The sequence below is a fragment of the Drosophila virilis genome, chromosome 5 (genome assembly GCF_030788295.1).
Source record: "Drosophila virilis strain 15010-1051.87 chromosome 5, Dvir_AGI_RSII-ME, whole genome shotgun sequence".
NCBI classification, from domain to species: domain Eukaryota; kingdom Metazoa; phylum Arthropoda; class Insecta; order Diptera; family Drosophilidae; genus Drosophila; species Drosophila virilis.
This window is the reverse complement of record NC_091547.1, coordinates 8,837,370-8,862,544: the sequence shown is the minus strand read 5'-3', so window position 1 is coordinate 8,862,544 and position 25,175 is coordinate 8,837,370. Positions and strand designations below refer to the sequence as shown.

The window sequence follows — 25,175 nt, the reverse complement described above, 5'->3', positions numbered from 1 at the left end:
CCTATTTACTAATGTCAGATTGCACTGATTCATTTGCGAATCTGACGTTAGTTTAATTTACATTTGGGGCACTGGGCTGCGCATAGGTAAAGGTAAAACAGGCACTTACCTCGTATGTTGCGTGTAAATATTGGCGGTGTGCCAAATTTGGTTGAAGGTGCTTCGTATATAGTCACAAGACAGCTCGTTTCCACCTCTCCATTTCGATTAGACGCTATGCATCGATATATGCCAGAATCATTCATTTCTGTTGATTTGATTTCAAGGCAGTTCAGACCATCGTTCAAGGTTATCTTGTGCTTGGCATCGTTCGCAATGGGACTATTTTGCTTGAACCACTGCACCCTCATCTCGTGACCAGATATGCCACATGTCAACTTCAGATCACTTCCCGTTGCCGAATTACGATTTGTCAGCATAAGATCAACTGTCGGCTTACGCTTAGCGCTGCGGGTTTCCTTTCTTTCCCTATACTCAGACTCCAATGACTTGTATGTTTTGGCCTCCATACTAATGGAGTCTTCCGCTTTTTCCGTAACCATTTTGGATTCATAATGTTTGCTCTCGCTTTTATCTTCTACAACAATCTTCTCATCTAAGCTCTGCGCTAACTTATCCACTTTCTGCTGTTTTGTATTCAGTGGCTGCTCTTCCTTTTCAGAGTCAGCTACAGATTCCTTCACTTCAAGCTTTTTACTCTCAGGAACCTTATCCACAGAAACTTTCTCCGCGACGACTTTAGATGCTTCTCCCTTCTGGGCTTTCTTTTCAGCTTTTTTCTCCTTTTTGGTATCCAGTTTCTTCTCTTCAATAAATTGTTGTTCTAGTACCTTCGCCTTTTGGGTTTCACTTTCAGATTCCCCTACTCCAAGCTTCTTACTCTCAGTAACCTTTTCTTCGGAAACCTTCTCTGAAACAACTTCAGATACTTCTCCCTTCTGGGCTTTCTTTTCAGCATCCTTCTCGGCTTGTTTCTTCTGTTTGGTATCCAGTTTCTTCTCTTCAATTAATTGTTGTTCTAGTACCTTCGCCTTTTGGGTTTCACTTTCAGATTCCTCTACCCTAAGCTTCTTACTCTCAGGAACCTTTTCTTCGGAAACCTTCTCTGAAACGACTTCAGATACTTCTCCCTTCTGGGCTTTCCTTTCAGCATCCTTCTCGGCTTGTTTCTTCTGTTTGGTATCCAGTTTCTGCTCTTCAATTAATTGTTGTTCTAGTACCTTCGCCTTTTGGTCTTCACTTTCAGATTCCTTTACTTCAAGCTTCTTACTCTCAGGAACCTTTTCTTCGGAAACCTTCTCTGCAACGACTTCAGATACTTCTCCTTTCTGGCCTTTCCTTTCAGCATCCTTCTCGGCTTGTTTCTTCTGTTTGGTATCCAGTTTCTTCTCTTCAATTAGTTGTTGCTCTAGTACCGTCGCCTTTTGGGCTTCACTTTCAGATTCCCCTACTTCAAGATTCTTACTCTCAGTAACCTTTTCTTCGGAAACCTTCTCTGAAACATCTTCAGATACTTCTCCCTTCTGGGCTTTCTTTTCAGCATCCTTCTCGGCTTGTTTCTTCTGTTTGGTATCCAGTTTTTGCTCTTCAATTAATTGTTGTTCTAGTACCTTCGCCTTTTGGTCTTCACTTTCAGATTCCTTTACTTCAAGCTTCTTACTCTCAGGAACCTTTTCTTTGGAAACCTTCTCTGCAACGACTTCAGATACTTCTCCTTTCTGGGCTCTCTTTTCAGCATCCTTCTCGGCTTGTTTCTTCTGTTTGGCATCCAGTTTCTTCTCTTCAATTAGTTGTTGTTCTAGTACCTTCGCCTTTTGGGCTTCACTTTCAGATTCCCCTACTTCAAGCTTCTTACTTTCAGCAACCTTTTCTTCGGAAACCTTCTCTGCGACGACTTCAGATACTTCTCCCTTTTGGGCTTTCTTTTCAGCATCCATCTCGGCTTGTTTCTTCTGTTTGGCATCCAGTTTCTTCTCTTCAATTAGTTGTTGTTCTAATACCTTCGCCTTTTGGGCTTCACTTTCAGATTCCCCTATTTCAAGCTTCTTACTCTCAGGAACCTTTTCTTCGGAAACTTTCTCTGTAACGATTTCAGATACTTCTCCCTTCTGGGCTTTCTTTTCAGCATCCTTCTCGGCTTGTTTCTTCTGTTTGGTATTCAGTTTCTTCTCTTCAATTAATTGTTGTTCTAATACCTTCGCCTTTTGGGCTTCACTTTCAGATTCCCCTATTTCAAGCTTCTTACTCTCAGGAACGTTTTCTTCGGAAACCTTCTCTGCAACGACTTCAGATACTTCTCCCTTCTGGGGTTTCTTTTCAGAATCTTTCTCGGCTTGTTTCTTCTGTTTGGTATTCAGTTTCTTCTCTTCAATTAATTGTTGTTCTAATACCTTCGCCTTTTGGGCTTCACTTTCAGATTTCCCTACATCAAGATTCTTACTCTCAGGAACGTTTTCTTCGGAAGCCTTCTCTGCAACGACTTCAGATACTTCTCCCTTCTGGGCTTTCTTTTCAGCATCTTTCTCGGCTTGTTTCTTCTGTTTGGTATTCAGTTTCTTCTCTTCAATTAATTGTTGTTCTAATACCTTCGCCTTTTGGGCTTCACTTTCAGATTCCCCTACATCAAGCTTCTTACTCTCAGGAACGTTTTCTTCGGAAACCTCCTCTGCAACGACTTCAGATACTTCTCCCTTCTGGGCTTTCTTTTCAGCATCTTTCGCGGCTTGTTTCTTCTGTTTGGTATTCAGTTTCTTCTCTTCAATTAATTGTTGTTCTAATACCTTCGCCTTTTGGGCTTCACTTTCAGATTCCCCTACATCAAGCTTCTTACTTTCAGCAACCTTTTCTTCGGAAACTTTCTCTGCGACGACTTTAGATACTTCTCCCTTCTGGTCTTTCTTTTCAGCATCCATCTCGGCTTGTTTCTTCTGTTTGGTATTCAGTTTCTTTTCTTCAATTAACTGCTGTTCTAATACCTTCGCCTTGTGGGCCTCACTTTCAGGTTCCCCTATTTCAAGCTTCTTACTCTCAGGAACCTTTTCTTCGGAAACCTTATCTGCAACGACTTCAGATACTTCTCCCTTCTGGGTTTTCTTTTCAGCACCCTTCTCATCCGGTTTCTTCTGTTTGGTATCCAGTTTCTTCTCTTCAATTAATTGCTGTTCTAATACCTTTGCCTTTTGGGCCTCACTTTCAGGTTCCCCTATTTCAAGCTTCTTACTCTTAGGAACATTTTCTTCGGAAACCTTCTCTGCAACGACTTCAGATACTGCGCCTTTCTGGGCTTTTCCTTCAGCTTCTTTTTTAGCATTTACTGAATCCTGTTTATTCTTTTCAGCTAATTGCTGCTCTTCTATGCGCTTTTCTTCAATCTCGTCTTTGTGTAGCTGTTGTAGCTTTTCGCAAACATTTAGTATGTGTTTTGTTATGATATGAATTTTTCCTTCAATAGTTGCAGTTTGCAGCTGTCCCTGTTTTTGCTCAATATAATCATATTCTGATAGAAGAACCTTTTTCGTATCCTCAATAATGGGTTTTAATAGAACTGTTTTATCATCCAAAAGATCATCAAGTATTACAAATATATCCATTAGGTTCTGCTGGAGATGAACCATCTTTTCAGAAGACTTTTCAATTTGCGGCTTAAGCTTGATGTTCTCTGAAATGCTTTCGAGCTTTACTAGCTTTGGCACTATCAACGATGATTTTTTACCCACTTCTGTATCGCCCATAAGTCGTATAGCTGCTTTGGTTAAAATAATATTCGTCTTAATTTCTTTTAAGTAACTATTTATTATATCCTCTGCAGCAGCTGGAGAAGCGTTTAGAAGTGATTCGATGAATGCTTCCACTATTTCCCTTTCATTTTGTTCTTCAGTTGATTTGCCATCGTATGTATGAACGATGTGTTCTCGAAGTTTTAATATGCATTTAGAAACCTTTTCAAAGTCTTCTAGATTTTCGATTATATCGTTACTTTCCGAAACAATTAATTGCAAGCCTTCGTTGGAACTTTGTGATTCAGAAGCCGTAACAATATCTAAGAGTTTGATTTGCAAATTTTGTTTAATCACTTCATGTTCATCCTCAGAAACTTTCTCTGCGACGACCTCAGATACTTCTCCCTTCTGGGCTTTCTTTTCAGCATCCATCTCGGCTTGTTTCTTCTGTTTGGCATCTAGTTTCTTCTCTTCAATTAATTGTTGTTCTAGTACCTTCGCCTTTTGGGTTCCAATGTCAGAATCCCCTACCTCAAGCTTCTTACTTTCAGGAACCTTTTCTTCGGAAACCTTCTCTGTGACGACTTCAGATACTTCTTCCTTCTGGGCTTTCTTTTCAGCATCCATCTCGGCTTGTTTCTTCTGTTTGGCATCTAGTTTCTTCTCTTCAATTAGTAGTTGCTCTAGTACCGTCGCCTTTTGAGCTTCACTTTCAGATTCCCCTACTTCAAGCTTCTTACTTTCAGGAACCTTTTCTTCGGAAACCTTCTCTGCAACGACTTCAGATACTTCTCCCTTCTGGGCTTTCTTTTCAGCATCCATCTCGGCATGTTTCTCCTGCTTGGCATCCAGTTTCTTCTCTTCAATTAGTTGTTGCTCTAGTACCGTCGCCTTTTGGGCTTCACTTTCAGATTCCCCTACTTCAAGCTTCTTACTCTCAGAAACCTCTTCTTCGGAAACCTTCTCTGTGACGACTTCAGATACTTCTCCCTTCTGGGCTTTCTTTTCAGCATCCATCTCGGCTTGTTTCTTCTGTTTGGCATCTAGTTTCTTCTCTTCAATTAGTAGTTGCTCTAGTACCGTCGCCTTTTGAGCTTCACTTTCAGATTCCCCTACTTCAAGCTTCTTACTTTCAGGAACCTTTTCTTCGGAAACCTTCTCTGCAACGACTTCAGATACTTCTCCCTTCTGGGCTTTCTTTTCAGCATTCATCTCGGCATGTTTCTCCTGCTTGGCATCCAGTTTCTTCTCTTCAATTAGTTGTTGCTCTAGTACCGTCGCCTTTTGGGCTTCACTTTCAGATTCCCCTACTTCAAGCTTCTTACTTTCAGGAACCTTTTCTTCGGAAACCTTCACTGCAACGACTTCAGATACTTCTCCTTTCGTGGCTTTCTTTTCAGCATCTTTCTCATCCGGTTTCTTCTGTTTGGTATCCAGTTTCTTCTCTTCAATTAATTGTTGTTCTAATACCTTTGCCTTTTGGGCCTCACTTTCAGATTCCCCTAGTTCAAGTTTCTTACTCTCAGGAACCTTTTCTTCGGAAACCTTCTCTGCTACGACTCCAGATACTTCTCCCTTCTGGGCTTTCTTTTCAACATCCTTCTTAACTTGTTTCTTCTGTTTGGTATTCAGTTTCTTCTCTTCAATTAATTGTTGTTCTAGTACCTTCGCCTTTTGGTCTTCACTGTCAGAATCCCCTACCTCAAGCTTCTTACTTTCAGGAACCTTTTCTTCGGAAACCTTCTCTGCGACGACTTCAGATACTTGTTCCTTCTGGGCTTTCTCTTCAGTATCCTTTTCAGTTTGTTTCTTCTGTTTGGTATCCAGTTTCTTCTCTTCAATTAGTTGTTGTTCTAGTACCCTCGCCTTTTGGGCCTCACTTTCAGATTCCCCTACTTCAAGCTTCTTACTCTTAGGAACCTTTTCTTCGGAAACCTTCTCTGCAACGACTTCAGATACTGCGCCTGTTTGGGCTTTTCCTTCAGCTTCTTTTTCAGCATTTACTGCATCCTCTTTATTCTTTTCAGCTAATTGCTCCTCTTCTATGCGCTTTTCTTTAATCTCGTCGTTGTGTAGCTGTTGTAGCTTTTCGCAAACATTTAGTATGTGTTTTGTAATGATATGAATTTTTCCTTCAATAGTTGCAGTTTGCAGCTGTCCCTGTTTTTGCTCAATATAATCATATTCTGATAGAAGAACCTTTTTCGTATCCTCAATAATGGGTTTTAATAGAACTGTTTTATCATCCAAAAGATCATCAAGTATTACAAATATATCCATTAGGTTCTGTTGCAGATGAACCATCTTTTCAGAAGACTTTTCAATTTGCGGCTTAAGCTTGATGTTCTCTGAAATGCTTTCGAGCTTTACTAGCTTTGGCACTATCAACGATGATTTTTTACCCACTTCTGTATCGCCAATAAGTTGTATAGCTGCTTTGGTTAAAATAATATTCGTCTTAATTTCTTTTAAGTAACTATTTATTATATCCTCTGCAGCAGCTAGAGAAGCGTTTAGAAGTGATTCGATGAATGCTTCCAACATTTCTTTTTCATTTTGTTTTTCAGGTGCTTTACTATCGTATGTATGAACGATGTGTTCTCGAAGTTTTAATATGCATTTAGAAACCTTTTCAAAGTCTTCTAGATTTTCGATTATATCGTTACTTTCCGAAACAATTAATTGCAAGCCTTCGTTGGAACTTTGTGATTCAGAAGCCGTAACAATATCTAAGAGTTTGATTTGCAAATTTTGTTTAATCACTTCATGTTCATCCTCAGAAACTTTCTCTGCGACGACCTCAGATACTTCTCCCTTCTGGGCTTTCTTTTCAGCCGCCATCTCGGCTTGTTTCTTCTCTTTGGTATCCAGTTTCTTCTCTTCAATTAGTTGTTGTTCTAGTACCCTCGCCTTTTGGGCCTCACTTTCAGATTCCTCTACTTCAAGCTTCTTACTCTCAGGAACCTTTTCTTCGAAAACCTTCTCTTCAACGATTTCAGATCTTTCTCCCTTCTGGGCTTTCTTTTCAGCGTCCATCTCGGCTTGTTTCTTCTGTTTGGCATCCAGTTTCTTCTCTTCAATTAATTGTTGTTCAAGTACCTTCGCCTTTTGGGCTTCACTTTCAGATTCCCCTACCTCAAGCTTCTTACTTTCAGGAACCTTTTCTTCGGAAACCTTCTCTGCAACGACTTCAGATACTTCTCCCTTCTGGTCTTTCTTTTCAGCATCCTTCTCATCCGGTTTCTCCTGTTTGGCATCCAGTTTCTTCTCTTCAATTAATTGTTGTTCTAGTACCTTCGCCTTTTGGGCTTCACTTTCAGATTCCCCTATTTCAAGCTTCTTACTCTCAGGAACCTTTTCTTCGGAAACCTTCTCTGCAACGACTTCAGATACTTCTCCCTTCTGGGCTTTCTTTTCAGCATCCATCTCGGCTTGTTTCTCCTGTTTGGCATCCAGTTTCTTCTCTTCAATTAGTTGTTGTTCTAGTACCTTCGCCTTTTGGGCTTCACTTTCAGATTCCCCTACTTCAAGCTTCTTACTTTCAGCAACCTTTTCTTCGGAAACCTTCTCTGCGACGACTTCAGATACTTCTCCCTTTTGGGCTTTCTTTTCAGCATCCATCTCGGCTTGTTTCTTCTGTTTGGCATCCAGTTTCTTCTCTTCAATTAATTGCCGTTCTAATACCTTCGCCTTTTGGGCTTCATTCTCAGATTCCTCTACTTCAAGCTTCTTACTCTCAGGAACCTTTTCTTCGGAAACCTTCTCTGCAACGACTTCAGATACTTCTCCCTTCTGGGCTTTCTTTTCAGCATCCATCTCGGCTTGTTTCTCCTGTTTGGCATCCAGTTTCTTCTCTTCAATTAGTTGTTGTTCTAGTACCTTCGCCTTTTGGGCTTCACTTTCAGATTCCCCTATTTCAAGCTTCTTACTCTCAGGAACCTTTTCTTCGGAAACCTTCTCTGCAACGACTTCAGATACTTCTCCCTTCTGGGCTTTCTTTTCAGCATCCATCTCGGCTTGTTTCTCCTGTTTGGCATCCAGTTTCTTCTCTTCAATTAGTTGTTGTTCTAGTACCTTCGCCTTTTGGGCTTCACTTTCAGATTCCCCTATTTCAAGCTTCTTACTCTCAGGAACCTTTTCTTCGGAAACCTTCTCTGCAACGACTTCAGATACTTCTCCCTTCTGGGCTTTCTTTTCAGCATCCATCTCGGCTTGTTTCTCCTGTTTGGCATCCAGTTTCTTCTCTTCAATTAATTGCCGTTCTAATACCTTCGCCTTTTGGGCTTCACTCTCAGATTCCCCTATTTCAAGCTTCTTACTCTCAGGAACCTTTTCTTCGGAAACCTTCTCTGCAATGACTTCAGATACTTCTCCCTTCTGGGCTTTCTTTTCAGCATCTATCTCGGCTTGTTTCTCCTGTTTGGCATCCAGTTTCTTCTCTTCAATTAGTTGTTGTTCTAGTACCTTCGCCTTTTGGGCTTCACTTTCAGATTCCCCTATTTCACGCTTCTTACTCTCAGGAACCTTTTCTTCGGAAACCTTCTCTGCGACGACTTCAGATACTTCTCCCTTCTGGGCTTTCTTTTCAGCATCCATCTCGGCTTGTTTCTCCTGTTTGGCATCCAGTTTCTTCTCTTCAATTAGTTGTTGTTCTAGTACCTTCGCCTTTTGGGCTTCACTTTCAGATTCCCCTACTTCAAGCTTCTTACTTTCAGCAACCTTTTCTTCGGAAACCTTCTCTGCGACGACTTCAGATACTTCTCCCTTTTGGGCTCTCTTTTCAGCATCCTTCTCGGCTTGTTTCTTCTGTTTGGCATCCAGTTTCTTCTCTTCAATTAGTTGTTGTTCTAGTACCTTCGCCTTTTGGGCTTCACTTTCAGATTCCCCTACTTCAAGCTTCTTACTTTCAGCAACCTTTTCTTCGGAAACCTTCTTTGCGACGACTTCAGATACTTCTCCCTTCTGGGCTTTCTTTTCAGCATCCTTCTCATCCGGTTTCTTCTGTTTGGTATCCAGTTTCTTCTCTTCAATTAATTGTTGTTCTAATACTTTCGCCTTTTGGGCTTCACTTTCAGATTCCCCTACTTCAAGCTTCTTACTCTCGGGAACCTTTTCTTCGAAAACGACTTCAGATACTTCTCCCTTCTGGGCTTTCTCTTCAGCTTCTTTTTCAGCCTTTACTGCGTCCAGCATTTTCTGTTCAGTTAAATGCTGCTCTTCAATGCGCTTTTCTTCAATCAATTCTTTGTTGCGATGTTGTAATTTTTCGCAAACATTTAATATTTCTTTTGTAATGTTATGAATTTTTTCTTCAACTGTTGCAGTTTTGAGTAGGTCCTGTGCTTTCTCAATATAGTCATAATCTGCTAGAACGACAGTTTTAATTTCTTCAATGACAAGCTTTAACATAGCTGTATTATCTTCCAAAAGATCGTCAAGTATTACAAATATATCCATCAGATTTTGTTGCAGAAAGATCATCATTTCAGAAGCCTTTTCAATATGAAGCTGTGATTCAATATTTTTGGAGATATTCTGCAGATTAACAAGTTTTGGTATTAGCAGTGAAGGCTTAGCAAACATATCAGATTCGTCGATAAGTCTAACAGCTGCTTTTGTTAAAATAACATTTGTTTCAATTTCCTTAATGTAACGCTTTATTATACCCTCGGCTGTAGACGGAGAGGCCTCTAAAACTGATTCGATAAATGCTTCCACTATTTCCCTTTCATTTTGTTCTTCAGTTGATTTGCCATCGTATGTATGAACGATGTGTTCTCGAAGTTTAAATATGCATTTAGAGACCTTTTCAAAGTCTTCGAGATTTTCGATTATATCGTTACTTTCCGCAACAATCAATTGCAAGCCTTCGTTGGAGATTTGCGATTCAGAAGGCCTAACAATATCTAGGAGTTTGATTTGCAAATGTTGTTTAATCACTTCCTGTTCACCCTCAACGACTTCAGATACTTGTCCCTTCTGGGCTTTCTTTTCAGCACCCTTCTCATCCGGTTTCTTCTGTTTGGTATCCAGTTTCTTCTCTTCAATTAATTGCTGTTCTAATACCTTCGCCTCTTGGGCCTCACTTTCAGGTTCCCCTATTTCAAGTTTCTTACTTTCAGGAACCTTTTCTTCGGAAACCTTCTTTGCGACGACTTCAGATACTTCTCCCTTCTGGTCTTTCTTTTCAGCATCCTTCTCATCCGGTTTCTTCTGTTTGGTTTCCAATTTCTTCTCTTCAATTAATTGTTGTTCTAGTACCTTCGCCTTTTGGGCTTCACTTTCAGATTCCCCTACTTCAAGCTTCTTACTCTCATTAACCTTTTCTTCGGAAACCTTGTCTGCAACGACTTCAGATACTTCTCCCTTCTGGGCTTTCTTTTCAGCGTCCATCTCGGCTTGTTTCTTCTGTTTGGTATCCAGTTTCTTCTCTTCAATTAATTGCTGTTCTAATACCTTTGCCTTTTGGGCCTCACTTTCAGGTTCCCCTATTTCAAGCTTCTTACTCTTAGGAACCTTTTCTTCGGAAACCTTCTCTGCAACGACTTCAGATACTGCGCCTTTCTGGGCTTTTCCTTCAGCTTCTTTTTCAGCATTTACTGAATCCTGTTTATTCTTTTCAGCTAATTGCTGCTCTTCTATGCGCTTTTCTTCAATCTCGTCTTTGTGTAGCTGTTGTAGCTTTTCGCAAACATTTAGTATGTGTTTTGTTATGATATGAATTTTTCCTTCAATAGTTGCAGTTTGCAGCTGTCCCTGTTTTTGCTCAATATAATCATATTCTGATAGAAGAACCTTTTTCGTATCCTCAATAATGGGTTTTAATAGAACTGTTTTTTCATCCAAAAGATCATCAAGTATTACAAATATATCCATTAGGTTCTGTTGCAGATGAACCATCTTTTCAGAAGACTTTTCAATTTGCGGCTTAAGCTTGATGTTCTCTGAAATGCTTTCGAGCTTTACTAGCTTTGGCACTATCAACGATGATTTTTTACCCACTTCTGTATCGCCAATAAGTCGTATAGCTGCTTTGGTTAAAATAATATTTGTCTTAATTTCTTTTAAGTAACTATTTATTATATCCTCTGCAGCAGTTGGAGAAGCGTTTAGGAGTGATTCAATGAATGCTTCCATCATTTCTCTTTCATATTTTTCTTCAGGTGATTTGTCATCGTATGTATGAACAATGTGTTCTCGAAGTTTAAATATACCCTTAACAATTTTTTCAGAGTCCGTCAAGTTATCCATAATATCTTTGCTATTGTTTATAATAGCGTCTATTTCAGGGATTTCTGGTTTAGGTTTTAGGACACTCAACAAATCTAGGAATTTGACATTCAATGTTTGTTGCAGGTCTTCGGGTGTGACAATTAGAGCTTTCGGTTCTGCTTTCTTTAAAATATCTGACGACTCAATGTCTTTTGCGTCGATTTCGTCTTTCGGTTTCTTAGTTTGAGTTTGTTTTGAATCCTCCAGTTTTCTTTTAGCCTTCATTTCTGTTTTGTCCATTTGATCCAATGTGTCCTGAATTTCTTGGCCTAGCGCCTCTGCTACCTTCTCCTCCGCCTGTTGTGCTGCAAGTGATGCACTTAGCTGAATTAGTTTCTCCTGAAGATTGTTTATTTGAAGCTGAACTGTCGCAATGAGTGCCAGCTGTTCAGGTGTAATTTGTGTAAGCTGCGGCTGAGATAGTATATCAGTCTCGATTTGGATGAGTGTGGCTTCTAATTGGCCGATTTCATCAGTGTTCTCATCGAGCAGCTTAACGCTCAGCGGATTATCGTTCTGCAAGCCTTGTTCGATTTCAGTAAGGAACGCCTTGCCCGAGGTCACGTTTTCAATTATGGCACTGATATCGATGGCCAAGGGAGGCGGGGTAGGAGCTAGAGACAAACTCTTTAGTTCCGCGGATATGACATCGATTTCTTGTAGCAATTCAATTATGCGTATTGTACTTTCATTATTCTCAATAAAATCAAAGACTGCAACCAGACTGCTTTGGGCTCTGAGTAGTCCACCCAGCAGATCGTTGTCGACCACTTCGCTGACCTCGTTGAGAGCTCTGAACGTGGCCATAAGATTGGTTTGAAGATTGACCATTAAAGTCGATGACTTGTCGATGTCAACATTGGGTGAATCGGCCACAGCTTTTATCGACTGCAGTAACCTTTCAAAGTTGCCTTGTAGATTTTCCATCGACTGTTGCTGCTGAGCTTCAGGCTGTTGGCAGCTGGCCATGAAGTTCTTGAAGGTATTTTCGATTTTGGAGTACATCTCCTGAGCGAGTTGCGACTCCAGCACAGGCAAAGATAGCAAAATATCTTCGAAAGCGCTTTCCACATTGTCCAAGGAGTCAACCAGACCCGATTCGTAGGTGTGTACCAAGCACTCCTTCAACTTGAACATGGTGCGTGCAATTTTTGCCTGAGCCAAAACTGTTTCCTGTTGATCAGTATCCGAGGCGAGGGCCTCTTGTATGTTCTTCAAATCCGAATTCAGCTGCTGGATTATAACGCCCACCTGGCGCAGCTCCTCGTGGCTATCCCTCTGGGTGACTTCTAAGGCAGCCTCCAGCTGCTTTATGCCACTTACTACGCCTTGTTGCACATCGAAGATCTCCACTTTGGGTTCTGACAGGATGACAGCCGCCTCCTTGATGGCATCCTCGACAGTCTGCTGCTGTCCACTGGTCTTTAAATCTGATATATCCTGTGTAGACATATCCAAGGCCTGTTCCAGCGCTTGAGTATCAATCTGCTCACAGTATTGCCTTAAATCACGTAGAGGTGTGGCTAATGTCTTTAGTTTGGACAATTCTTGATCCTTTAGACTTTCGGCGCCACTATGCGCAATGCACTCCTCCACCTCAAGCACACAGCGCTCCAAGCTGCACAGGGCTGCGGCAAAAGTGCCGGGATCCGTCCCTTCGGAGAAGGATTGTGCAGCCTCGATAGTGTTTGTTTCCTGCACCAGAGCAATGTTGCTCTTTAGCTCCTGCATTTTGATGATGGCCGCTTGAAGCTGCTCACCTGCCTCGCCACGCAAGGAGGCCACATCCAGATCCTCACAATGCGAAAGTACTGTGGCAATCCCATGGTTCAGATCTGAGAGCAGGACGCCAGCTGGTTTTATAAGGGTTTCTTGCTCGACGGCTATTTTCTGTCCCTCCTCCTCTTTAGCATAAGCCCCTTGCTCCCCGGACAACGATTCAGCTGACGACTTGAGCACAGAAATGTCATCCAATGTAGATAAATCTTCAACAGATAACCTAAGCGGTTGTAGATTTTCGAGTGCATGTACGAAACTCGAAAGTGGACTAGATATGGCAAGGGCATTCCAAGTAAGTTTCTCGTCCAAAGCTTCTCTCTGCTGGGCTACGATATCATTGAAACTATTCAGTACATCGGCGAAATTACTTTCAGTTGCAGCTGGATTATCAAGGGTCTTGGCCAGATCAGCAAAGCTTTTGCCCATCTCAAAGAGAATGCGAGTTGTATGCGCTTCATTGGAATTGAGTGTGGTCTCCGTCTCGCTAAATGCGGCCAATCCTTTGGCTATTTGTAAGATTCGCAAGAGCGAGATTTGAGCTTCATTCGCTGAGTGTTTGATCTTGGGCGCTGTTCTGGAACTCTCGTTGATTCGGTTTAGAGCCAGCTGAAGGGTTTCAATATTGCTGATGGACTCCTCGAGCGAGACCTTGGTCTCCAAAACCTTACGCAATGCGCTAAAGGATTTGTCTTGCTGAGCAGCCTGCTGTTCGTCCTGTTGGATCTCCTGCTGCAAAATCTTAAACTCGTGTTCCTCAATATCAATAATAGCATTACGTATTATATTGCGTATATTTTCAAGGGACTGCAGTGCATCCTTATCCGGTTCGCGTTCTCGCGTCGCCAACAACAGTCCTTGTCCCTTCTGCGTGTTCTCCTGCAAAAGGCTAAGTGGCTCGATCAGATCAGCCAAAGAACCGGACGTGGACTTCACCTCGGTCTGGCGTAGGCAATAGTTCAACTCATCAATTGGACGTTTCAGCTTGTCAAGCAGCTCCACATGATGCCGTGCTACATCCTTGTCCAAAATGGTGCCAATCAGAGCCGACAGCTCGTCCTTTAGATTTTGTAGACGAATCTTAACATTCTCACTCAGACGTTCCGAAATCCTTTCAATATTCGTTTCGAAATGCAAAACAGCTTGGGCAATGGACTGCAAAAGCTTCTGGGTATCTGCCAGATCCAAAGTGGCCTCCTCGCTGGCCGCCTGGCCACTCTCCAGATCCTGTCCCAACTGTGCCAGGCCATTCTGAATCTCTTGTAGCGGCGGCACCATTGACTCGACTGTGCTGACTGTAAACATGCCACCCTCAACGCTGTCTGACTTCTCATTTAGAATCAGCTCCAATCCCTTATTGAGCTCGAAGAGCGGCGGGGTCACAATATCCAGTATGGCCATGTTAATCTTTTGTTCGATTGATTCCGATCCGGCAAGGGACTCTGTCTTATCTTCAATGGATTGAAGTGTGCTCTGCAATTCCTTTATTGGCTGCACTATGCTATCCAACACCTTCTTGTGCACCTTCTTGTAGATTTGCTCTTCATTCTCCTCCATGGACAGCTCCATTTCGACGCGTTCCAGAGCTTCTTGTATTTTTGCAACGGGCTGACAGATCTGCTTTAAGGCGCTCGCTTCGCTGGGTAGGTTGGCTTCCGTTATGGATGCAAAGGACACGCTTTCAGGAACGTCCTGCATCTTCTCGACGGCCTCCGTAAAATGCTTGGCTGCCTCCAGTTCCTGGGCTTCCTGCAGCAGTGCCTGTGATCGGATGGTGCCTTGTGTTATCTCGAGGCCCTGGTGTAAATCATCGGCAGTCAAGTTGATTTGGTTGCGCAGACTCTCCGATTCGAATTTCTCGCTGACTATCTTCAATTCCTCCAGCGCCCGCTTCATATGCTCCGCCACGCTGTCAATAATGCACACACTGGTCCTTTGGATCAGCGTAGCGCCCGTCTCATCTATCTCCACGCACTTCTCGATTACCTGCAGGCCCATATGTAGTCTGCGTATATCATCATCCATGGTTTGGATAAGTGCATCGATTTGGGTCTCGCCAGAGTAGACGCGCAGCTTTGATTCGATTTGCTTGATGGGCTCTATAATATTCCTTATTATTGCAATGCTTTGGTCGGCCGCAGCTGGTGTCATCATCATGGTGGACTGATCCAATACCTCCGTCTCGACGACTGTCAAATGGTTTTCGATGATCCTAAGCAATTTGGCCAGAGGCACCAATGCAATCAGATTCTTGTTGATCTCCGCCTCATCGGTCACAGCCTTCATGTGTGAGGCTGGCGTCATCAATAAGCCATCACCCACAGCGCCAGAAATGTCCTGGAGCCTGGCATCGTCTTCGGTGGTCTTTGATGAATCGCTATCTGTGGGTTTTTTTGATTTTTTACGCTTCGGGGGTGCTGCTGCTTCGCCCTCTGAAGTTGCGGCCGCCTTTTGCGATGTCGACATTTGTGCACTGGCAAAAGTTTGCTGATCAGATGTCTCCTCCTCGCCCTGGCTGCCCGAGCCGGAAGCCTTAGACAAGCTAAAGAACTCATCAGTCTCTGTGGGTCGCGATTTCTTGCGCTTACGTATTGGCGCCGTCAGGGAGAGTTCCTCTTCCATTTTCTCAAACGATTGTTGGGCATATTTCTCCGTTTCCTTGTCAAAGACACCCTCCCTGCCGGAGGAGCCGTGCACTGTGATCTCAGTTATAGATATATCATCCATACCCGCCTCGGTGCGCATATCCTCATCATGTGTAAAGTACTCGGGTGATATGTCTATAACAACCGCCTCCATTAGCAGCTTGCCGGACTGCGATGTCTCCTTGACGAAACGCAGCGGCGGCAACTCCACGATATTATGTTCGGTTACATGCTCTGAAATCTGATCCGCATACATCTCAACAATCTTCAGGGCTTCTTCCTCCGTCAGATCGGGCGTCTCATATAGCGAAACTGAGACTTCTTTGCCATCGAATGAGAAGGAGACATCGCCTTTATCATCTATGGTTATGTCGCCCACGGGCGTCTCGTATAGCTGGGAGGTGCGCTCCTCCTGAATGGTGGACAGCGAATAGTTCCTTTGCAGCTCGTTCGCCTGCGGCTGTTCAGGTTTCTGTGTTCGCTGTGCATCCTCAAAGCCCAGCAGCGAAGCCGAGCTGGCGACCACGCCCATGCAGTTCCTGGCCTCGCATGTATAGGTGCCCAGACAGCAGGTGCCATCCTGGCCAGATATAATGCGATGTATGTCGCCTGGCTTCAGTTCAACGCCATCCTTATACCACTTGAGCACCGGCTGTGGCACGCCGATGACCTTGCATTCCAGATTGACGGCGCCCTCCTCGGTAAGCACTGCGCGCAGGCACTCCAGAAACCGAGGCTTCTTGTAATGCCTGGGGATTTGTAGCTTTAAGAAGCACGAGGTAATGCTGGTGCCAAAATCATTGACGGCCACACACTTCCACTCGGCCTGATCGATAAACTCTGCGGACTTGATGTCCAGCAGCCACTCCTCGTTCTCGCCCCGATAGTGATTATATCGCTCGTTCGGATCGATGGGCAGCTCATCCCGGAACCAGCTCAGGATCGGATCTGGTGTGGCCTTGACCACGACCTTAAATTGAAATGGTTCGTTGATTTTGGCATCTGTGCTCTTGAGACCGGTCAGAAATTTGGGCGCCTGATTCTGATGCGTGAATACCAGACGCTCCTCGTCCGTCAGCTGATTCTGTATGTCCTCTACGGTGAGCACAGCCGTGCTGCTCGTCTCGCCCATGCAGTTCCGCGCAATGCAGCAATAGGTGCCCAGGGAATTGGTGCCCGTCAGCTGATAAACATCGCCGGGCTTCAGTTCGTGCCCATCCTTGAACCACTTGAGCACGGGCGTCGGAAAGCCAACGACTTTGCACTCGAACGAAACAAGACCCTCCTCGGTTAGCACAGCGCGCAGGCTCTCCATGAATCTGGGCTTGCGATAATTTCGGGGAACTGCAAATAAAAGTTGTTAGTTATCGTTGCCTTCTACTTTCTTGAAATACTTGACGCACTGTCCATGTTGACCACACAAGCTGAGATGCCCACGCAGCCCTCGAAGCTGGTGACGACGCACTTCCAATCGCCTGCGTCGCAGGATTCGGAGGGCTTGATTTCAATCATATAGACGCCCAGGCCATCCTCAATTAGTTTGTAACGTTCGTCTGTGTCCACGCGCCCATCCTTATTGTACCAGGTGACGCTCTTGGGCCAAGGCGGCACCACAACTGCAATGCAAAGTTAAATAAACCAATCAAAAATCACGTATACGTCATGTTGCTCTGGGAGAGAAAGAGAGAGAGAGCAGGCGAGAGCGAGGGAGATCGTGGCTGGCATTTCTCTCTTTTGGCAATTATTGGTTTTGTTTTGCTCGACTCATTTGGCGCATGTTGTTGACCCACCTCAACAACACAGTCCAAGCATTCCCAGCACATTCATTGAGTTCAAGTTTCTAGAGCACGAGCGCACAATGTCTAAAAACAAAACAGACGCCGCCAGAAACCTACCTACATATATCTATAAATATATAGACAAGTATATATGATATATATCTAGCGTGCACTAGCCTGTGTGTGCGTGAGAAAAAATAAACAAAAAATTTTTTGCTTTGTTTTGTCGGGCACATTGCCAAGGGGGAGCCGAAAACGCCAACGCGCTGAGAGCCACTCACCTTGACAGCCGAGTATGATGGTATCGCCGATGTGGACACTCTGGTTCCGCAGCTCGTTCGTGAAGATCGGCGGCGGCGCATTGCTGCTAACGCTGAGAACGAGCAACAAATAAGGCATACAATTGAGCAAAAACGGACCTTCCGCTACTCACTTGTCGGCCGGCTTCAGGGAACCCTCACGACTGCCACGTCCCACCACATGCACCTTGGAGCTAGAGTAAGTGACGCCCATGCAGTTCTTGGCCTCGCATGTGTATGTGCCCAGCGATGTGGGATCGTCGGCATTGGCAGTCAGGGCAAATATATCGCCAGCCTTGATCTCCTTGGAGTCCTTGAACCAGCGCAAGTGGGGCGTGGGCACGCCCACCACCTTGCATTCCAGCGAGACAGTGCCCTGTTCTGTGAGCACTGCTCGCAGCTCCTCTACAAACTCGGGCGTCTTATATGCCTTGGGCACAAGGACATTCAGTGTGGCCAGACAGGAATTGCGTCCGCCCATATTCTCGGCCATTAGCATCCACTGGCCGCCGTCCTCAAGTATAACTGGACTCACTTCCAAATAGTGAAATGTGCCCTCGTTAGTCTCCTTGATGCGATCATTCTCGCAAATCCTGCGGTCGTTTCGATACCAGGTTAGCTAATGATTGGAAACGGGGAAAAACGCGAGTATGCAATTAATTTGGATTAAGATTAAATATATATCTATCTAGCTATCGTTGATAGATTTCCTTCCTTTTTAAAAGATTTTGATTTGGGAAATATATATTTTTTCATAATTTTCTATTAAGCTTCACTAACTTTAGTGCAAAACCGAAAGACTCGATTTAACATACGAGAACGTAAAGACGGTATTTATTGTAAGAACTTGTATTGTTTTTATGGGATTGCCTTGAAGTAGTTATATATCAAAACCAACTCGTTGCGTCTAGATTCAATTCGTACATCTGGTTTTTCAAAATCTAATATTTAAATTAAATCTTTAAATTTCCATTGCCCGTTGTACTGAAAATATTGTAAACCGTTAATATTTTCATACACAAGATGCGGGCTAAATTTTATGTCTATTCAAAATTGGCATCTAACAAATATAGTTAGACAAAATGCAAAGGTTTCGTACTTTAATGGGGATCTTTCTTCGAAATTCTTCACAAGGTTAAATAGCATATTATAAGTATTAATTAATCAGGAAGTTATAATTTTCTTTGGGTAACAACCGGATAGAGAATACACCCCAGAAAAATACATCGATTGATATGCCCCTTTTCTTATAAACTCAGAATCTATATCCCAAACAGAACTATCTAATCATATATGTCTGGATTATTATTAAGCCAAGGGTTAATTATTTTCCATAAACTATACCTTAAGGTCTGTTGAGCTGCGTATTTCTGTTAGGAGGCGAGTTCGTGTTCCCACTTTGACAGACAGATCGACGAGGCGACGCAGAAATACAGGTGGATCCTCGCCCGTCGATCTGTCCTCGACAATGAGCTCGACATGCTTGCGCACGACTTCGTTGCTTTTCGTACGGGCAAACAGGGTATAGTGTCCAGCATCCTCGCGCTGCACATGCTCCACGGCCAGCTGGACGGCATTGCTGGTCTGTGTGATGCGAAAGCGATCGGAGTTCTCGATGGGTACATCGCCACGGGTCCTGTGAAACGTTGATGGTTTATGTTATATATAAGGAGGGTTGTTCGGGGGACCAGTAAATAAAAGTCTTATTGATCACCGGGTTTTACCTTTTCCTGTAGACGGACGAGGCAGAGGCTGTGGAGAGCGTGCCGTGAATTTGTTTGTGCTCGTTGCAGCAGCAACGACAGCATTTCGAGCATCCGTTGCCCATGGTGTTCGATAAATTCTAATGTTTATTCTAAATATTTATATTCTATTTACACATATACACACACACACGCGCAAACACACCGACGCTGTGCAATTAAAGAAAACGCATAGAAATTAAGATATAAATGTAGGCGCACGGAAAATGTCAGCCCCATGTGTCGAAAATTGGTAGCAAGGCTAATTTTTGTTTTTCTTCCGATCGACTTTCAACTCTGATTGTAAAAATGTACTTAAAGTGATTCACCGTTTGCGCAAATCCACTTCTACGGGTGGAAATAGGGCAATAAGGGGGTAAGACTTATATTTTTTAACGAGCGTGTGAAAAGGAATGCTTTAAATTGAAATTTAAAAGCTTAGGCATGGCAAATGCTCTTATTCCCAAATTAGACTGCGCTGCGCGTGAAATAATTCGATTTTAAAATACTGCCCTACTACGCGATTCTCATTAATTCCAGTGAGTCGTCATAGGCATGGATACGACCTATTAATCTATATAAGTCTCCTTCCGTTTGTTTATATTAACATTCGCACTATCAACGTTATCCAAATTATGGTTATAGGGTATGAATTTATTATAAGAGGCACGTGCTTTAATTTGCCAAGCACAAAAAACAATAATTTTTGTTGGCATTATTATGATTATTAACAAATAAACAAAACAACAAGTAGCAGAAGAAACACAAGAAAAAAAAAAAAAAAACTAAACCAATCTAAAAAGAAAAATGACGAAAATATTTCAATCGAAAACAAGAATGTTTATAAATAAATGCACATTTTGGCTTTGTACGAACCGACTCGACTATATTAATTGTATTTTGTATTTACACACACAAGCCAAAGAAATTTGTGAGCACTAGACAAAAAGACAAGAGAAAAAAAAGAAAAAAACAAGAAAAGAAAGGAAAAATGTTTTCTTCTTGTATTTTGTTTTTTTTTTTTTGCAATTTATTTTGGGACGCGTTTCTCACGGATGCCACGCATTTCATTTTCGAATTGCTAATAATTTGTTGTTCTCTGTGTACCAGAGAATTCTTTAATTAAGTTAAAACCAAAAACGAAATCTTAAATGTTTCGCTTGTTTCTTGTGCCATTTGGCAAATTGTTGTTTGTTTCGCTTGATCTTGTTGTTTGGCGCGGTTATTTGCAAAAATTTCTTTCAATACCCCAAACTGATTATGTAATCTCATTCTCTCATTTTCCAAACAAGTTGAAAAGCCAATTTTCAACACATTTTGGGCATAAAAATTGAAACATCACGACGCCACAGAGCTTTACAACATTTTCTAAATATTTTCCCGTGCCGGACCGTGCAAGTCGATTTGTTAATGCATCTAAATTTAGACGATCGCCACCATTTCGAGGGGCCCACACACACACACACGCACATACACACGCACGCACATCACATTTGGTGGAGCCTTTTGTTGTGCATGCATCATTTTGTTACGCACAACAACAGAAAAATACACTGCCTTCTGGGTAGACTCATGAATTTGATTGATTTTCAAATTTATTAAGTATACGCAGCGTATGTCCATATGATTTTGAAGGCACGCACACACGTCGTACACACATACTTATACACAAATATACGTAGCTAGTTTGCGTCTTATAGAAAATGCTGCTGGGCAACGGATATGTTAATGCGCCGATCGTCAAAGTGGAACTGCCGCAACGGCTGCTCTGCAGCCTTTGCCATTGCCATTGCCCAAGAGCCGAATTGGTCAGAGAACGTTGCGACAACAAAGAAGAGGAAGAAGGAGAAGACGACGACGCAGAAGAAGAAGCAGAAGTAGAGAGCGCAGCCCGCCCGCAGCGTTTGGCTTTTCAGCTCTGGGCGCAGTCGCCGTTAACCCGGGCATCTAGTATCTCAGTTCTTGTTGAGCAAGCGTGAAGGAGAAATTTGATGTAAATGCGCAACATTTTGGCATTATGCACACAACCGGTGAATCACACACACTGCACACACACACGCACACACACACATGCTCGCACACATTTATAATAATTTATTGGCTATGACTTACCATTCAAATTTGAAGGGCAGCAATTCCGATTCATCCTCCTCATCGCAATCGATTTTCACAAAGAAGGTCGCACGTTCATTGGGTACGCAGCGTATCAGGGAGCTGGAGTTATCACTAAACGTAATACGTGGTGATCGGTCAGGCATTGTGTTCTGGCCAGGAGGTTCTAAAATAATATGAGCAAAATATTAGATTGTTGAACAATAGGCGCTATATTTACTAAAGATAATTCATAGAGGCTAACAAGCTTCTAGCTCTAATGTAAGAACAATATTTTTAGATTTGGGTACTTTATAAATTTCAGGATCTATATACTGTGCTCCTTATTTAAAAACTCTCATTGTCAGTTTATTTGATATTCCAACGGACATATTTAGTTTGAGTGCTCTCTTTCCTTCTAACTTACGGATAAATTGAAAAAACTATAATATCAAATCCTCGTAACTATTTTTTTAAGGTTGATTTTATATACTCCTCACTCTTTCTATCTACATGCTTCTAATACAATTATATATTAGTTCTTCAATTCGAATAGGACAACCGAAACGAGTTCTTAACTATGTGTCTTACGTAACGCCTTGAGTTACTGTATATCTTATAAACTTTCCAACACTGTGAGTTCTGTTTTCGTAACGAACGACTCCACAACTAAGTACGCAAATGTACATATTTGTTTTTTGCAAATCTCAATGCGCAGATCTTTGCCGGCAACGAGCGGCCATTTGCCGCCTGTCTACAAAAGATGTGCACTAAAAATAGTTTGAATATTATTCATACAAAAACTATACTAAAATATTCGCATGTACAAATATTAATGTACGTGTATGCATATGTATGTGTGCAAATGTCTTTTGAAAAAGAAAAAAAAAAAACAATTTCAAACAAACTACCGCAACTAATTTACTAATAATTATGCTTAAATTCAAAAACCCAATGCCTGGCAACGGTTTATTTAGCGCAGAATTATGAAAAGTTTTGCATAGTCCGTTTTTAGTTCAGTTCACTTTAGTTCACTTTCATTCCGTTAAGTTCCACATTACGTAACCGCACTGAGGCCAATGCTTGACGGAGACGAAGCCCGTGCGTTTATAAAAATATACACACTTGGAATCTATTGTCTGTGCAAAGAAGATTAAAAGCCGTCTGCTTTCCCTTGTCCCGTTACCCGTACCCCGCAACCCTGACCCGGCACCCCTCGTCCTCGTCGTCTGCGGCTGCTTACCTACTACGACGGCGGCTGCGTCGGTTGCTGTTCCCGGTGTTCCTTCCATGTTTTAGCTCTAGCTAGACAGACTAGCTATATAATTAGCCAAAAACAGGGCCACTTTAACATGGGTAGCACACGCACACACACACACACGCGCTCACTCACTTGCACACACGCACACAGACGCGTTCGCGTTGTCTGCGTAACAGGACTTTTTCACACGCGCAACCAAATCTTTTTACTTAGGATTGGAAATTTTTTTTCTTGCTTGAATACTGAAAAACCGCTATTGAATTTTTGTTCTACTTCTTTTTTTCTTTTATATATATATACACATATATTTAGAACGACGTGCACATGAACATGGAGGCAGCGATGTTGTCAAAGATATTTAAGCTTTTCTCTTGGCTGAAAAATATGAAATTTATCGTAATTATTTTGAACACAAAGGTTGGCTAAATATTTATTTATATTATGTGTGTACATGTATAAAATTTAGCTTTTTGCACTTTCGAATTTGAATTTCAACTGCAGCCGAAATATGCTACTTTCAATGGGCACATACAGAATCGAACACACACACACACACATACACTCACACAATTGACACATTTGGTGAACAAAAATTGTTTCTATATATAAATAATATATACAAGACGACGTTGAGGGCGCGCACACCACGTCCAGCAGACACCTCCTGGATCTCCGATCGTTTTTCTCAGACTAAACGTACGGCACAGCATCTGCAAAAGTCCATGCCGACTTTTTCTGGCTGTCGGGAGAATGTCGAGCGCCTTTCTCTTGAGAGCCAGCAGTTTCTCCGATGTTTCTTGCTCACATTTCTTTTTTTTATAGATTTTCGTAAGAGCACGACCCTTGGAGATGAGCGCAAGATCTTTGCCACCTGAAAAGTAAAAAGTTTGCGCATGTTTTCGGTTTGCTCATTGAACGTTTATTTTTCTCTATATAAAATAAATAGAATGCTCTCATCAGGTTTACAAAGTAAAAATCTCTTGCTCAGTTAAATAATTAACTATTTGTAAGTATATTACATGTTGCACCTGAACAGGATAAAGGCGACGTACATACATATGTCGAATTATGTTAGGCTTAAGTAAATTCACGCTGACACACACAAAACACACACACAGCACAGCATGCATATCGATAGCTTATTGAATTTGAAAATTGCACTGCAACAGTCAACAAGTGGCAGCGGGACTTGTACATTCATATTGTTCGTTTAAGCTACAGTAAGTAACATCGTTTTGGAAGGATCCAGCTCAGACCGAATAGAAATGGGTGCTGAACTTGTGGCGGCAGGACGGCTCCGTGAAAGGCGAGAACCAGGCCAGCGAGAAGCGCCCGAATACAGATTGTATGCTCTTAAGACGCGACTTTTTGGCCCATCGCGCCTCTTCCTTCTTCAGTTGCTCGATGCCCTGTAATGTAGGTAAGCGCAGACAAATAATTAACAAATATTCGGAATAATTGCTTAAAATGTCAGCAAACGCACCGTTTGATCATTCAATATGGCATTTAGCTGGGATAACAGCATTATAATCGTGAATATGCCGAACATTAGACCTTCGAACGTGAGAAAGAGCAACAGAAATATGGTTGTCGGCGGTGAGTACGTTGAGCAGGTGCGCCAATCGCCTCTCACGCACTCGGCAAACTGCGTCATAACCAGAAAGAGCGTGTGCACCGAAATGGATGCTATGTAGAACTGCAAAGAGCAAATTAGACACCATGGTCAATTACAATCACATGGCCCGGCTCTATCGGATTGTGTACGCACCGTAAAGAGTACAAAATACTTTTGATTGTTCTCGCCAACGCAATTGTTAACCCAGGGACAGTGATGATCCATTTTTCGTATGCAGCGCTGGCAAACGGAGCAATGGTGAGCACGATCCGGTTTAATACTACAGCATTTGGGGCACTTGTAGAACATTTGACCCTCACGATAACCCATTTGCTCGATCATCTCTTTGGTGGCATTCCCACGAGGCACAGCACCCTACCGGAAAGTTAACAAAGGCAATTACTTATATGCATTAATCGGCTACATCATCACGACCTACCGGATCCGAGAGCATGGTGCGCAGGTGTGAGACGAATGCCAGGAATGCAAGTGCTTGGAATATAAACATATTAATGCTACTGAACAGGCTGTAATTTCTATAGCTGGGCAACAGTATCAGGCCGCACACCACAAACTCCGCAAACAGTATAAGCAGCCAGGTCATTATAACGCAAACGATGCCGCAAATATCCTGTTAAAAATGTACACCTAATGTAATTTGATAATTAAAATGCAAAGTCCAAGCACTTACCTTAACACACCAGGCCCTGTTGCCGAGGCAGCGATTGTGCTGATCGACGCCGCCGGTGGACAGTGAGGAATATGAATAGTGCATTCCGGCGGCTCTTGGGACACACAGACTGTTCTACGCGTTGTCAGCCCACACGCACAAATGTTCAGCAATGACGCATCGAAGTCTAATTTCTAGATAACGCACCATAGACTACGGCACAGAAAGTTTGTTAACAAACTCGGTAAAAAAAAAAAACAGCCCAAACAGCTGTTGCATCCCAAACAGTCGATAATTTTCAAGTGTT

The 25,175-nt window shown here is 42.6% G+C and overlaps 2 protein-coding genes across 5 annotated transcripts in view; both read right to left on the bottom strand.

Annotated features, from left to right (window-relative positions):
* The window catches only part of Strn-Mlck (Stretchin-Mlck), a 47,404-nt gene extending 24,153 nt beyond the window's left edge, over positions 1-23,251 (bottom strand). For 2 of the 4 annotated variants that reach the window (XM_032436414.2, XM_032436415.2), the window contains exons 1-7: positions 22,566-23,251; positions 21,344-21,509; positions 18,834-19,125; positions 17,624-18,108; positions 17,472-17,563; positions 16,816-17,028; positions 110-16,756 (exon numbers count right to left, since the gene is read on the bottom strand). In XM_032436414.2, coding sequence (XP_032292305.1) covers positions 110-16,756; positions 16,816-17,028; positions 17,472-17,563; positions 17,624-18,108; positions 18,834-19,125; positions 21,344-21,509; positions 22,566-22,614 — 17,944 coding nt within the window. In that variant the 5' untranslated portion in view covers positions 22,615-23,251. Of the gene's footprint in view, positions 1-109; positions 16,757-16,815; positions 17,029-17,471; positions 17,564-17,623; positions 18,109-18,833; positions 19,126-19,213; positions 19,372-21,343; positions 21,510-22,565 lie in introns of those variants that run through there. The other 2 variants (XM_032436412.2, XM_032436410.2) reach the window with 2 other exon arrangements.
* A 228-nt stretch (positions 23,252-23,479) lies between these two features.
* LOC6626814 (palmitoyltransferase ZDHHC3) lies at positions 23,480-25,130 on the bottom strand. The gene is made up of 5 exons (XM_002050612.4): positions 24,890-25,130; positions 24,638-24,829; positions 24,352-24,573; positions 24,067-24,279; positions 23,480-23,992 (listed from the first exon to the last, which is right to left on the bottom strand). Exons 1-5 carry the CDS (start codon positions 24,971-24,973, stop codon positions 23,834-23,836), a joined length of 870 nt encoding a protein of 289 aa, XP_002050648.1. The 5' UTR covers positions 24,974-25,130; the 3' UTR covers positions 23,480-23,833.
* Between the last annotated feature and the right edge of the window lie 45 nt (positions 25,131-25,175).

Bases quoted from the DNA above. Each gene is read 5' to 3' on its own strand.
- LOC6626814 (XM_002050612.4), bottom strand. From the start codon at position 24,973: ATGCACTATTCATATTCCTCACTGTCCACCGGCGGCGTCGATCAGCAC. The intron at 24,830-24,889 runs GTAAGTGCTTGG...CATTTTTAACAG, and splicing joins ACAGGGCCTGGTGTGTTAAG to GATATTTGCGGCATCGTTTG. The intron at 24,574-24,637 runs GTAGGTCGTGAT...ACTTTCCGGTAG, and splicing joins GCACCATGCTCTCGGATCCG to GGTGCTGTGCCTCGTGGGAA.